Genomic DNA, 14,921 nt, shown 5'->3' with positions numbered 1-14,921 from the left:
GCCAAAAATATTTTTATGTAAATTGTTCCTTTTTTTGCCCATTTGCCTCTTAGAGGTTTTATATCTCTCTTACGTATTTGAACTCTGTGTATATATTAAAGATATTAACTTTTTGTTAACATACTTTAGCCATTTTTCTCATTTTGATACTTTTTTTTAATTTTATCTTGGATTTTTTTTTCTGTTTGAGTAATAAACCTTGTACTTTAGAATAATTTTAGATTTACGGAAAAGCATAATGATAATAGAGTTCCTGGACACCTTTCACCTATTTTCCCCTGATGTTAACGTCACTCAGGGCAAACACGTTTATCAAAACTAGAAAAGGGGCGGAGGAAGTCAGTGGTTCAGAGCGCTGAGTCCTCTACCAGAGAACCTGGCTTCCTTTCCCAGGGCCCACGTGGCAGTTGACAACTGTCTTAGGACTCCAGTCCCAAGGGATGCGAGGGCGTCTTCAGCCTCTGCAGGCTTTGCGCATGCGGTACACAGACACGTGCCAGCTGGGCACCCGTACACATGAAATCAAAGGAAGCAATCCTTCAGAAAAGAGGGGTCGAGAGCGGAGGATAACAACAGAGTGGGCGTCAGTGTATGCTCGCAATCTCAGCTGACCAAGATGGTCACCGCCCATCGGCTGGCCAGTTGTTGAGTTTTTTGGTCTTGTTTGTCACATTGCAGTTTTCAGGCTCCTCTGCAGCTTTTGTTTTGGGCAAAATCTCTCTAGGTATGTAACCCTGTCTGACCTCAAACTCTAATGCTCCCATCTCAGTCCCCTGCAATTGGTGCAAGTAGTGCTACTGTAAGGAGAAAGCGTGGGTGTCAGCAGGAAGCCACGTCTCAGAAGAGGCAGGTGCTTTTCTCCCCTCAAACTGCTAAACATAACTTGGTGTCTCAGGCTGGATCCTGAAACAGGAAAAGAACCAAGAGTGGAAAACGGCTCAGATCCAAATCAAGTGTGGGACACACTGCCAAGGCAGAGTTCTTGTCTAGCGTGCACAAAGCAAAACTCAAAACAGTTATAATAATGGTAGCTCCAAAACCTGAGTGTCTAGCGTATTCACCTGTCACACCAGCACTTGTGAGTTCCAGGCCACTCTGGGCACAGAGTTGCTGGGTACAGAATGATAATTACAATTATGTACATTGTTAACACCGGGGCACGAGAACTGTACTCGTCAACTTTTTGATAAACCTAGGATCATCTTAAGCACGCAGGGTTTTTTGTTGTTGATTTGGTTTCATTTGGTTTGGTTTGGTTTTTTATAAAATCTGAACTTACAGGAGACAGCTGGGCCCAGCTCATTCAGAGTCAGTGCTGGAGTGAAAGCCTCAAAAGAACTTGAGTGTTCAGTGTCCGCTGCTGCCACTAGGTGGTAGTAGATCCTCAGTGCACTGCTAACCCCTGTGTCTTCCTCTTTACAGGCTTTGTCACAACAAACAGAGTAAAGTTTATCTCCCGGAACCACCCTTCCCGCATGCAGAGGTAAGAAAATACCAAAAGGGCCCAAAAGAAATGTGAATGATGGTATGACATGGGGTAGGGGTAGTCTCCATTCCTAAAGCGTCCCTATGTAAAGTCAGGTACATGGCACACGCCTGTAAACCCAGCACTGCAACACACACACGCACACACACAGGCATGCCATGAAAGGGGCTAAGCATAGTAGTTCGGGCCTTTAATCCCAGTACTGGGGAGGCAGAGACAGGCCAGTCTGGTTTACAAAGTGAGTTCAGGCCAGCCAGGTTTACACGGCAAGACTATGATTCAAAAAGTAAATAAATAAAAAGGTTGAAAAGTACCCCAGCTCACAATTCATTTAATTCATTTGCTCCTTCTAATAAACACATTGTATTACCATAAATGTGGACAGTTCACAGCCCTTCTGTTGTAGTCTGTGCAGGGGACATTTATTCTGATAGCTACTCCCACCTTCTATAGGAGCAACAAATCTATTATTGAAATGTTCTTTCTAGGGGCTGAAGAGATGGTTCAGTAGTTCAAAGCACTGGATACTCTTCCAGAGGACCCAGGTTCAATGCCCACCACCACATGTTCACTCACAAGCATCTGTAAACTCCAGTTTCAGGGGATCTGACTCCATATATGCAGACAAAAATGCACACATAAAATGAAAGTAAATATTCTCTTTAAAATGTTCTTTCTAGACATGTCAGTCACATATGTAAAATTTCTTTAATTTTCCAACTATTTATATATGTGCAGGTGTGTGTGCATCAGTCATCAACCTTAATTCCACCCTCCCCCTTGTTGTTTTGAGGCAAGTTCTCTTGCTGAACCTGAAGCTTATTATTATTCAGGCCAGCTGGCTTTCAAGCCTCAAGAATCTTCATGACTCCATCCCCAGCACTGGACACACAGGGGCACACCAGCTTTATGTGCGTGCTGAGGGTCCGAGCTCAGGTCCTCACAGTTATACAGCAAGCACTTACCAAGTGAGGATTCCCTGGACCGTATGGGATGGTTCAGTGATGAAGATAACATTGCAATTAACAAGGGGGAAAGCCCTGTCCTCACAGACCTGGTGGGTGTGGCCGAACCACTGTTTGATGCCCATCACTGGTTTGCGTCTCACGTGCATTTCTCTATGTAACTCGTGGTATTATTACTATGTTATCACTGCCAATCACCAGTCCTGTATCACAGATACACAACAGTGACTTATTCACCCTTTATTGGACAGGTTATTCCTTGATTTTTGTTAAAAGAATTCTCAGCTGATATCTCCATTTCAGAAATGGCAGTGTCTGGCACAGCCGTAAATACACTTGGTGCCTCTGTTCTGTATACCAAAATATATGGGAATATTGCTAAAAATGCACAAGAACTCTGGGCGGTGCCCCTACTGTGCACTCAAAGGCCCATCCAGAGCCATGTGGGCTCTGTAGCTCAACCTCTGCCTCCGCAGCACTGACTTTCCCAGAATGCTGTAGAGTTCAACTAAAGTAGTGCACGGCCTCTTCTGCTTGGTAATGCATTCATCGCCATCTTCTCATAGCTTTTTCAGCACTGAATTCTCAGTCCATAGTCTTGATGTGCCAGTTTATCCGTTCACCAACTGCAGGACATGTTGGTTGTTTTCAAGTGTCGGCAGTTATAATTAAACCGCTGTAGATGTGGATCTTAAGCTTTAAGCTCCTTTGAGTCAAACATCAAAGGAGCATGATTACTGCGCCCTATGGTTTAACAAACAACAGCAAAGTCTTCCACAGTGGCTGTGCCATTTCTCACCCCACCAGCAAGGAGGGAGGAGTTCTCTGCACTCCACTCTGGCCAACATTTGGTGTGGGGTGTAACATCGGCCTTTGTACTGGATAAGGTGCAGCGCCTGCTGCTTTGATTGGCATTTCCCCAATCACTGGGGCCTGGTGTTGAGTGTCTACAGATGCTCACTTGCTGTCCTGGTGAGTTATCTCTGCAGACCCTTGGCATAAGCCAGGTCCTCAGGCAGGTGTAGCTTCTGTAGTCTTTTCCTAGTCTCTGACTTGTCTTCAGTTTTTTTTTTTCAGTCATTTCCCCAGCACAGCTAGGTTGTTCCACCAACAGCTCTTGCATTTTTCTGTGTTTTAGCTCATCCAGACCAATAAACTGAAGCACTACCGCAGCATCCACGGCGACTTCAGCAATGACTTCAGACAGCCGTGTGTGCTGTTTACCGGGCACCCTTCCCTCCGGTTCGGGGACGTTGTCCACTTCATGGAGCTCTGGGGAAAGTCCAGTCTCAACACTGTCATATTCACAGGTAAGTTTAAGAGTGAACAAGGTTCCTATCCTTTCCATTGGGCCAATAGCGCATGAGCATACAAGGTAGAGAGGAAGGTATATATACAACCACTCAGCCTCTTACACCCTGATCTCATCACTGGAGAAGCTGAGGCTGGAGGATCAAATTCCAAAGCACCCTGTCTCCAAAAATAAATAGGAACAACACAGATACAAAGGAGTAAACATAAAGCCACGTTAGGCAACTATTTGTCAAGCACAACTTTTATTTCTGTTCTTTTTAGTTTGTTTGTTTGTTTGTTTTTTCCATACTGAAATCACTGCTTTTGGATAGGATTTTATAAGGTGTTGAAAACCTCAGCGATTCCAGCCGTGGTCTGGTCTCACCAGTTGGGATTGTTTACTTGGCTGGATCTTGGATCTTTGACTATGGTCTGCACTGGCTTACAGCTACCCTTCTGGAAACAGACCCCTCAGGTAGGAACAAAGCCTTCAGTGAGATGAGGCCAGGCAGAACTGACTTAGGGATTCTCCCTGCTTTATCACTGTAAGGTCTTCATGCTGCCTTTAAGCTTAGAAATCTCACAGGCTGTGAAGTCAGAATCTTGAAAGCTTGGTATAGCCTCTGACATGATATTAGGGTTCTCTAGGGTGTGGAATGAATCTGTGTGTGTGTGTGTGTGTGTGTGAGAGAGAGAGAGAGAGAGAGATTATGGCTGTGAATGGAAAGCCCAATAATCCAGTAGCTGCTCAGTCTCACAAGGCTGTATGTCTCAGCTGGTCTTTAGTATATGCTGTTATCCTGAAGAAATAAGCCAGTGGAGGGATGCTGTGCTAGCAAGGTGACAAAGGCAGGCAGGCAAAGAGCAAAAGTTTCTTTCTTGTCCTTAGAAGGCTGCCAGCAGAAGATGTGGCCCAGATTAAAGGTGTGTCTTCCCACCTTGAAGGTCTGAACTAGAAGTGGATTCACTACTTCAAACCAGGCAAAAATAATCTCTCACGGGTGCCTTCTATTTCTGGACTGTAATTTGTTCCAGAAATAATCAAGTTGACAACCAAGAATAGCCATCACGCCATCCCTGTTGTCACCTTCTTCTCGGCAGGGATGGGGTGACAGATTCACAAATGTGGGGCTCATTCTCCTTTGGGTACCATCACAAGAATTCCACAAGTAGTCATCTCAGTGTCCTGTGTAGAAGCATCAAGAAGATAGCCAGGCTAGGATAACTACTTGTGTTAGGCTTGGAACAGGGTTAACTTTTGTGTTTGAGCTGGATTTCTGGAGAGGTTTTCATGTTGTTGTTATGGTCACTAAATAGCCCCGTCTCACCTTGGTGCTCTGTGAAGTGTGCATCCAACAGGATGACAGTGGCTCAGCTGCACCAGGAGCCCTGACCCACAGGCATAGTACATTAATTCACAAAGCCCAGAATTTGGCCTGCTATCTGGTGAGCTCTGGCTGATATGACAGTAGTTACAGAGTCCCATGGGCACAGCAACAGAGGGCAACTAAGAAGCCAGAGGCTGTGAACTGGCTCATGAGAGCGCTGGCAACATGCTGACATTTCACTGGCTGGTGTGGTTTCTAATCCCCGCTCACGTGAGGGGAAGCTTGTCTGCCTTTGCCGCTTGTGTGGACTGCTATAGAGTATTCCTTCCTGGCGGCCCAGTTACCAGAGGCTTTAGAATGAAAGCATGGCTCTGGTGGTCCTATAAGCTGAGCTCAGCTACCCACCCTAAGACGCCAAGTAAAGGGACAAGACAGGGAGAAGCAGAGGAAGATTCACTCGGTTTGGCCATATTAAGAACAGATAAAGGCTCCATCTTTGGGTAGAACATAGATTTATGTTCATATAGGGGTCTTACAGTATGCCTAATTAGTAGTCCTGGTCAGGATTCTGCCTATCACTGACCCATCATCAGCCTCTGTCTACAAAGTGGCCCTGTAAGTTGCTGGACTGTGAAATCTCTTCCTAGGCGGGGATGGAGTCCTCCTCTAGCTGCTTTTAGCATTTCAGGCTTTTTCTACCCCAATGTGAGATTCATGGGGAGACTTTAATTCTTTAAGGTCCATTGCCTCAGCAGTTGGAAAGCTGAGAGGAGGGACTCGGGGTCTTAGACAGCCTATCCCTGCCCCTTGGGTATCTGGGCTCTGCGGCTGCTCATTTGGTATGAATGACCCCTGCCAAGCAAGCACTGGTACCTGGTGAGAAAAAAACGGGGCCATGTGACAGATTGCTCCTCTGGAGGCCTGGGCTCCTGGTGGGAGAGTGACAGCCTCAGCCAAAGCCTGTTGACGGGGACTGGATGTTAATTTTGAGCAGCTGATGTGGTATTCCTGTGGCTGTGCCAGGTCCTGCCACTGTGAACTTACAGTTTGTCTTGTGTGTGTGTGAGTGCTACATGTGTACACCTGCGTGCCAGAAGGGGGCGTCAGATCCCATTGTAGATGCCTGCGAGCCACTGGGTAGTTGTTGGGAATTAACTCCAAAGCTCTGGAAGAGGTCCTAACCGCTACACCATCTTTCCAATCCTACTGTTCAACTTGTGCATAATGTATATCCCATTCTTCCCTCTTTCTATCTAGGATTTTAGCACTGATTAATGATTCCAATCTGAATAAATTATCACTGTGCTGCTTGCCAAAGGGCAACTTTCTATGCCTTTACTTTTTTTCTTCTTTTTGGGACAGAGTCTTCACTATGTAGCCCAAAATAGCCTTAAGCTAGCAGTTCCCTGCCTCAGCCTCCAAAGTGTACAGCCACACATGGTTCCTTTTCCTCTCCATTTTGAGCTGACAGTTTGTTTAGAGAGAAGTCCATTTCCTTGTCTCTCCCGTATCTCTCTGTCCCGTAAGCTCTGATCCTGCACCCATGCCTCCAGCAGCCTCCGCCTCCTCATGGGACCCTTCTTCCCATGGCCCGGACTGTTTCCTTGCGCATCCTTTCCTGACAAGGGCTGTCTGCTTGGCCCTGACTACCTCAGCTGCAGCTGGCTCAATGTTGCCTCTTCCTGAATATTAAAGTTCCCTGTTTACACTTTTCTAGAACCTGATTTCTCCTACCTGGAGGCCTTGGCTCCTTACCAGCCGCTGGCCATGAAGTGCATCTACTGCCCAATTGACACGCGGCTGAATTTCATCCAGGTGTCAAAGCTGCTTAAAGAAGTGCAGGTAAACAAATCACTGGCCTGGGTCTATACTGGCTGTTTCCTCTGGGGGCCAGGGTCTGAATGTGGCTCTTTGTGGAGCAGGTCTACACAGCCATGCTCTGAAGATGCCTGTCTTTACAGAAGCCTGTCTTCAGTTCTGTAGGATGCTGCCTGTTGCCCTTCAAGCTTCAGGAAATGAGCTTTATTTACTGAAAAAGTTCCCCTCTAAAGACATGGAAAGGGAGAAAAAGAAGGCATAAGTGGGTCCTTTTAATGAGGACCAGTGTGGCCACAGAAAAGCATGTAGATGCCCTTCCCTCCACAGCACTCACTGTGCCTAAATCTGAGGAGAGTTACATGGTAGGTTCAGGGTTGTTCTGTTTTGCATTTTCTGCAAGGAAAGGAAAAGTAATTCAAGTAAAGTGGGGTTTCTGCACGGGGTGCAGGAGATGAGCCAAGGCCCTGGGACGGAAACTGAGGGTGGGGGAACAATTGGAGCTGGCAAGGTAGACAGCTGAGACCCTGTCGTCATGATAGTGTCCGTATATAAAAGGGTAGGGCAGGGTGACAGGAAACAGGAAGCTAACAAACCCGCAGAGAGGCGAGGAAGACCGATGCGGGAGCTCCAGCCTCTCACTTCGGATGGACGATGTGCCCTGTGCTCCGCAGCGTGCAGCAGGAACAGCCGGGGCCGAGTTCTTTTCATCACTAAGCAAATGCAAGTCCAGGTCCCTAAGGCAGCTTCACACCCCTCTGTCACATGCTTATGTTGATAGCAGAAGCTACCTGGTGCCCACTTCCAGTGAGTGACACTCTGGAGGATGCTCAGGCAGAGGCTGGGGACAGAGCTGTCAGATGCTAGGCAGGTCAGGAAAACCACAAAGCCCTGAAAGAACAAGCTTATTAGATCCAACCAGGCCTGGCCACTGGAAACTTCATTCAAAGGATTTGTGGTTTAATCCAAACTCTCGGGGCAGGGGCAATTCACTGCCCTGTGGGTTTCCAGCATTAGTGCTCAGCTGGGTGATATTTGCAGTTTCATCTCCAATTCACTGTCACACTCAGGAAGGTGTATGACCTGCCACTTTCCACTGCTCTGAGAATAGCCTAAGATATACCAAACCCAGAATACTGGGCTAACCAAAGATGACAATTCTTGCTAGTTAGGCAAGGGCTTGTAATAGCTCAGAGGGCAGGTATCATCGGAAGACTGCACCCAAGGAGCTGCCCAGCTTAGGGAGTAGGCACAGTGGATGTCACCACAAAAGTTACTTAGATGCAGTAAAAAATGGAAACAAGTACAGAGAGGTAGCAGGCCCTTCCCTCAACCACCTAGGTCCCTCAAGCGAACTCGGCTCCTCATGGGTTAGCCAGTGTGGAGAGAATGTGCTCTAGCGGCCTGATTGTGGCCTTGAACCTCTAGGATGCTACAACAGGGGTCAGGAAGAAGCCTGGGGCTGTGCTCTGCACCCAGCCCTGTGCCTGCCCTTTTCTGTGACCCCCTTGTCCTCCCATTGCTCCTCAGCCCCTGCACGTGGTCTGTCCTGAGCAGTACACACAGCCACCCCCAGCCCAGTCCCACAGGATGGACCTCATGATCGACTGCCAGCCACCAGCCATGTCCTATCGGCGGGCAGAGGTCCTCGCCCTGCCCTTCAAACGACGCTATGAGAAAATTGAAATCATGCCAGAGGTGAGCTGCTGCCCTTTCACCCTTAAAGCCTGGTTCCCACCAGAGTGCCCTCGGGGGCACGGTCAGTCTCAAATATGAAGGAAGGAAAGAACACGGACCCTCAGGCAAGTTATGCTATGCTCCTTATACTAGCCCTCACTGGTGTGGCCCTGCAGGTGACATCCTGAGTCTCCACCATGGGGGATGCTAGTGCCCTCTGAAGGTTTCTCATCCTTCCTGGAATTATGTATGAAAAACGAGAAATGTAAACTTAGTTGTATCCATGCTGTGTAAAGGTTCTGTCTAAAAGTCCGAATGGCTTACATTCTAAGTGCTAGCTTGAATTCTCTCACAAGGAAATGTAAGAGGCAATTGTATGCATGAAGCCACAGTCAAGTAGTGCTGTCATAGGCGACTCCGTTAGGGAAGAGAACGAGGAAGAAGGGGTGACTGTAGAGCAATGGGGGGCTGCTGCCCGGGGCCTCTAGGTTTCTCTTACGGATGCTCTGCTTCCTCCTCTGCCCACCACCATCCTTTCAGCTTCTGAGAGGGCTTTCTCCAGGTGCGGCTGCATGTCGGGGCCAGAATCTGTGTCACTTGACCACAGCCCTGGAAAGTGCGTATGGCATGTGGGAAATGAAAGGGTTAAAATCTGCCACAGAAGAGTTCCACACTGGGGCCTCTTTAGTCTTCCAGGAAGGCGGATTTACCAACAGCTGTCAGTCCTTAGGTCTGTTCTCAGAGAAGATGGCCCTCCCACCTGCCTCTACTTTATGTGGTGTGGGTGGTCAAGCTCCACCTTAGAGGCGTGGGGGAGTATTGACCTCAGCTGCACGGTGTGGGGCTCTAGACTGGCTCTCACGGAGCCAGAGGTGTCACTGGTCACTTGTCCTCCGAAAAGCCCCACCTGAGTCCTCGACAGTATCTTACAGCTGCCCAGGGAACCTCTCCAGCTTAGACTCCAGGGCAGCATCCCCAGGCCCGCTACACCAGCCTCAACTGCGCAGAGAACAGCCACTTACAGGGCAGGCTATTTGTGAACAGGGCCGAGTGACGGATGTGACCTAGCTCAGTCAGGTGCTGCGTCACTGCCGCAGTATAGAACTCCTCACCCCTCCTCCCGCGCTTTTACTCTGGAGTCGCCCTCGCATCTTGTTTCACTGATGTTTAAATGCTATAACCTCTTCTCCTGCCCAGCTGGCATTGAATAGCAATGCTTATGGAATGGCATCTTGCACATTTTAAATGAAGGCAGCCTGGCTTGGTGGAAGGCTATACATCTGAGGACAGCACGTAGCCAGGCCTGAGCACCAGGACCCCAGAGCTCTGAGCTCACTGCAGTGTGTGCACTGTGGCTGCACAGGAGAAGGCACCGTCCAGCTCAGGCCACAGTAGGAGACACTTGTGCTGCCATTGACAGACACCAGATTGATGGGGATCAAAACCACGCAGACATGTAGTCCATTTGCAGTGGCCACCTAGAGAAGGTATAGGGCTAGTGCAAGAAAGAGTGAAAGGGATCTGTGTGTGTGTGCTGAAGAATGTGATAGGTTTCGAGAGGACTTCAGAGACTGGAGTCCGTGAGTGGTGCCGCGAAGCGGAAGCATTCAGGGGCACGCACCCAGCAGATGTTGCCATTTTCATAGTTGCGATGTCCAGCACACACCGACTTGCAGCTGCCCTGATGGTCCCTGCTGTGGTACCCAGGAGCTACCACACAAAGCACTTTGATGATGCCAGGGCACTGTCTTGCCAACGGCCTGCCGCCTCCTTCACTGTCCTAGCCAACGGCCTACCGCCTTTCTTCTCTTTTCTCCTTGCATTGCTGTGGTGGGCAGGAGACTTGTGGAGTGTATACCTGACTCCTGCACTGAGTTATCTGGTCATTTTAGACTACAACAGTGTAAGACAGACCCAAGAACAATATAATGGCCATCCTTGGAGGCCTTTGCCACCAAGGCAGAGAATGCTAAGAGCTCAGTGCTGTGTTCCACTAAACCCCGGGGCCCTCTCCACCCTGGGATTCTTCCCTCCCTCAGAGGGAGCCTATGTGAAGCCCTGCATTTTGCTTTCAGCTGGCAGACTCCCTGGTGCCCATGGAGATCAAGCCTGGCATCTCCTTGGCGACCGTCTCGGCTGTGCTGCACACTAAGGATAACAAGCATGTGCTTCAGGTACCCAGGGCTTGTGGGAGGCTGGGTGTGGACCCCAGGGACCTCTCCCCTTAGGAAAGCCCCGCCCACCCAACCAGCTCCCAGTTCATCTCAGTCAGTGAGTGATGCTTAGGTTGAGTGAGACTTGTGTGTACTTGAAACAAGGAAAGCACTTCGAGCAGATGCTTAGCCACCTCTTCCTCTGGCCACATGCCTCAAAGAAACCACATAAGCTGTCCCAAGTAGTTTCCTGTTCCCCAGCTCTTGAAGTAGCAACATTACCCCAACTTGTCGTGGGCACTGTCCTGTCGACCCCCATTCCTGAGCAGAGCAGAGTGAGACCTGAAAGCGGCAGACAGCACCCATCCCTTCTGATGCCTGGAATACAAGCACAGCACAGAGCCAGGAAGACGGGAAGCCTGGCACATGGGTGGGCAACGCTCACCTCAGAAGCATCCCTCCACAGCTGCCGTGCTGCTGGTGCGCCCCTGTCTGGCACTCCGAGCACTAGGCTGTGCGTGCTACCGAGCATTGTCTGGGCTGATCCTCACAGAGCCCTGGGGTCCAGGAGTCCTCCGACCTCCTAATGCTTTTCTACCACTGCCTGGTGGCACGGCCACGGTTCCCCTGCCAGACACTGCAGTCTGTTCTGAGTCAGCATGCGTGGCTCTGACTGCCAGTGACTATTAGAAGGGATTTCATCAGCAAGTGTGGCATCCCTAGCAATGCAGACCTGACTCTTGCTGGAAGAAGATATGATGCCACGCACATGGTTGCATTAACTCAGCTGGAGCCCAGCTGCTGAGCCTGGTTTTCACGCCAGGCCAGAAGGCCATGGCCACTGAGTCAGTGAAGTGGTGCTCACTGAAAGGCACCCTCTCCTTCTGCCCTAGCCCCCTCCCAAGCCCACCCAGCCCACCAGCAGTAAGAAGAGGAAGCGGGTGAGCGAGGACGTTCCTGACTGCAAAGTACTGAAGCCTCTGCTGAGCGGCTCCATCCCAGTAGAGCAGTTTGTGCAGACCCTGGAAAAGGTGAGCTCGGGGCCGGCTCTGCCCCCAAGGCAACAGGGACAGGTTCAAAACGCACTAGGCCAAAGAACATCTTCCTTCTGGGCTGTCCCCAGTCTCTGCTCACCACCAGCCCTGTCCTTCAGTCTACAACTAGGGAGCAGCAGGTATGGCACAGGCCAGGCTGCCCACAGGAAGAGCGCCACTGTCTGGGAGGGCTAGCATGCCTGACTAGGTAGGTCAGTGATTCAGTCAGAAGTGGGTCAAAGAGACAGGTAAGAAGATGTGCTATCTCAGTGGCTGCCTAGTCCATGGGTCCCAATGGCTGCTTCCTTCAAAGGAGAGATTTTTTTGTGTAGGGGTGTTCTGCTTGCATATTTATCTGTGCACCTCGTGTATGCCTGGTGCCTGTGGAGGCCAGATCCCCTAAAACGAGTTACAGACAGTTAGAGCTGCCATGTGGATGCTAGGAATCAATCCGTGGCCCTTTGGAAGAGCAGGCAGTGCTCTGACCCTGCAGCTAGCTCTCCAGCGCCTAAAGGGAAATTGCTTGACTGCATTGGTGCAGGGAGGGTACAGAGAGCACTACCTTAAAGATCTTTATAATTTTGTCTTTGTCACAGTATTATGACAGTTTTTGTTTCCACATTATCACCCTTACTAGGAAGAGAGGGATAGGTTGAAGATGGCCTGGGGCATGCTTTGAGAAAACTCTAGTTGGTGATGGCAGGGGTGGGCATTGTCCAGCTAAGCTATAATAACCAGTGTGGTCCCTGTCCCAGCTGCTGACTTCTTTCAAGTTTCAAAAACAAGGCTTGGTTTTCTTTATCTTTTGATTTCCCCACAGTCCTATAGACTAAAGGACCCCATCTCCCTTGAGGTTTACAGGCTCCTGAGAGGAGCCAGGAGTTTCAGGTTTCACTTTTTTTTAATTATTATTCCTCACAATAACTTGCTTTTCCAGTGACCTTACCTCTTTCTCCTGCCTGGCCCTCCCTTTCTCACCTCCTTTCCAAGGCCATGTGGTGTCCTGCAGCCCAGGGCAGGCCTCAGGCTCTTACCTGCTGTGGTCTCGGCCAGGCCACTCTACTTTAGCTGTAGTTGTCATTGAAAGAGATTCTACAGCTATCAGTAAAGGTGGCTGGGGAGATGCTGCCAGACCCCATGTTAGTGAGGAGTGGTGTAAGGAGTGGTGCTTGCCCTGAGGCTCAGAGCCGCAGAGACCAAAAGTAGGCAGGTCCCTGAGTCCGGATGTACTCGAGTCCCTCAGAAAGGGCGGAGGAATCAGCTGTTTTCCTGAGACCTTTCATAAATGTGACAGGTCTCTTGGTTGGACTGTGGCCGATGTCGAAAGAGCTGTGCTGAGTGTATCTGCCAGGGTGGAGGGCTCAGTCGGGCCTCGCTCTCAGGAGCTGTCCTCTTTTCTCTTGGAACAGCATGGCTTCAGTGACATTAAGGTGGAAGACACAGCCAAGGGCCATATTGTCCTGCTGCAGGAAGCCGAGACACTCATCCAGATTGAAGAGGACTCAACCCACATCATCTGTGACAATGACGAGACGCTGAGGGTACGATTGCGGGACCTCGTCCTCAGGTTCCTGCAGAAGTTCTGAGTGGGGCACCGTGAAATCCTAGGCCCTTCACCCAGAGACAGTCTGGTGGTGTCCTCTGACTTCAGAGGAAAGGTGTCTCCTGCCAGGATCTGCCAGTGTGGCTTCCTTGTACCGCTGACCCCAAGAACTTTTAGAGCCCTGTTCTCAGTTCTGGGCTCCTGAGCAGCTATGGGTGACAGCATGGCAGACGTCCTTTCCTAAGGGAAGTGAAAAATGCCTGCCTGTGTTTTCAGGGCGCACAGGGATCCTTCTCGGATTTACCTGCCTACAGTGCTGCACCTAATAAAATTAGAAAGCGAGCCCTATCTCGCTCTGTTCGGTGGCCCATTTTGCTAAAAATAAACATTATTTTTATAAAAGTACCCAGTTCTATTGAATGATTTAGTATCTGGGGAAAGTCTGCGGCTACACCCAGCAGTGAAAACACCACAGCACAACTGTCTCCCCACTGCCCTCCTCATAACCGGCACTGTCTGTAGAAATGCAGATGCACCCAGGGCTGGAGAGTCATCCTCCGACACAGCAAGCTCATGGCCTCCCTGGGCTCATAAGACCCTGTCTCAAGAAGCAGAAACAACCTGGCAGTACACGCCTTTAATCCCAGCACTTAGAGGCAGAGGCTGGCCTGGTCTACAGAGTGAGTTCCAGGACAGTCAGGCCTACACAGAGAAACCCTGTCTCAAAAGCAGCAGAAATAGTAAATTCATCTACATTTCAATTCTCTGGAAAGGTACTTTGTACAGAAAGAACCCCCACTCTAGCCTAGAGGTAGAGGTGACTAAAGGGAGCCTGAGGAGCCCCCTTTTGTCAGTTCTATTTTTGTAGTCTTAGAGGACGCCCTCCCCCAGGGTGCCCCCCCCAGGCTGCTGGGCACCAGGCAGCAGGGTCCTGGGGGCAGTGCTCCAAGGACGTCAGTGTTACTGCCCTTCAGGCAGTGTTCAGTGAAACAGCGTGTGCACATGTTTTATTCGGGGTGAACAAGGACTATATAAACCTTAAAGAGCGGGAAGGGGTTTTCCTAGGGTTAAAGTCCACTGGCTGAGGCTTAAAGCACCAGGAGTGCCTCGTTTGAAGGAGAGACAGTCCAGGTACTCAGTGGGCAGCTTCTTACTGGAAGAAAGAGAGTTGAACCTGTGACTTCACCAAGAACTGGGTGACATTCGTCAGGCCGAGAGAGGTTGTGTAGGGGTCAGGCAGAGAAGAGGAAGCCACACTGAAAAAAGCCCCTCCTCTTTCTCGGAGCCAGGGAGCTGTCATGGGAGACATTAATAACAGGGCTTTCCCACCCCCTGCGGAGTAGAGTTAGCCTGGTACTCCAGGTTTCCTGTTAAACAGGCGCAGCTCACAGAGAATAGGACAGAGTCACTGCTCACCTGTGATCTGGGCCCTTCCAGTGTGAACCAGTGAGCTCTGACCGCTCTTCTCGCCTTCCCTGTGTCTAGTCACACTGGACACGGGGTCAGGAGTGCCAGGGAGCACAACCCGAGTGACAAGTTTGTGGACTTGTTGGAGCAAAAGGTTCTGTTACTTTTGCACAGTCTTCCGTGGCTCATTGTTTGCCTGTTTTGAGAGTGAGTCCTGACG

At 49.8% G+C, this 14,921-nt stretch overlaps 1 protein-coding gene across 1 annotated transcript in view; it reads left to right on the top strand.

The window, feature by feature from the left end:
- The window catches only part of Ints9 (integrator complex subunit 9), an 81,684-nt gene extending 67,985 nt beyond the window's left edge, over positions 1 to 13,699 (top strand). The window contains exons 11-17 of the mRNA XM_052191182.1: positions 1,423 to 1,483; positions 3,590 to 3,761; positions 6,790 to 6,914; positions 8,418 to 8,585; positions 10,640 to 10,738; positions 11,611 to 11,748; positions 13,161 to 13,699. Of these exons, the coding sequence (XP_052047142.1) occupies positions 1,423 to 1,483; positions 3,590 to 3,761; positions 6,790 to 6,914; positions 8,418 to 8,585; positions 10,640 to 10,738; positions 11,611 to 11,748; positions 13,161 to 13,337 (940 nt within the window). The 3' untranslated portion in view covers positions 13,338 to 13,699. The remainder of the gene's footprint in view (positions 1 to 1,422; positions 1,484 to 3,589; positions 3,762 to 6,789; positions 6,915 to 8,417; positions 8,586 to 10,639; positions 10,739 to 11,610; positions 11,749 to 13,160) is intronic.
- The last annotated feature ends 1,222 nt before the right edge of the window (positions 13,700 to 14,921 follow it).

Source organism: Apodemus sylvaticus, chromosome 8, assembly GCF_947179515.1.
Source record: "Apodemus sylvaticus chromosome 8, mApoSyl1.1, whole genome shotgun sequence".
In the NCBI taxonomy this organism is placed as follows: domain Eukaryota; kingdom Metazoa; phylum Chordata; class Mammalia; order Rodentia; family Muridae; genus Apodemus; species Apodemus sylvaticus.
The sequence above is the reverse complement of the archived record's forward strand: the minus strand, read 5'-3'. Positions and strand labels throughout refer to the sequence as shown.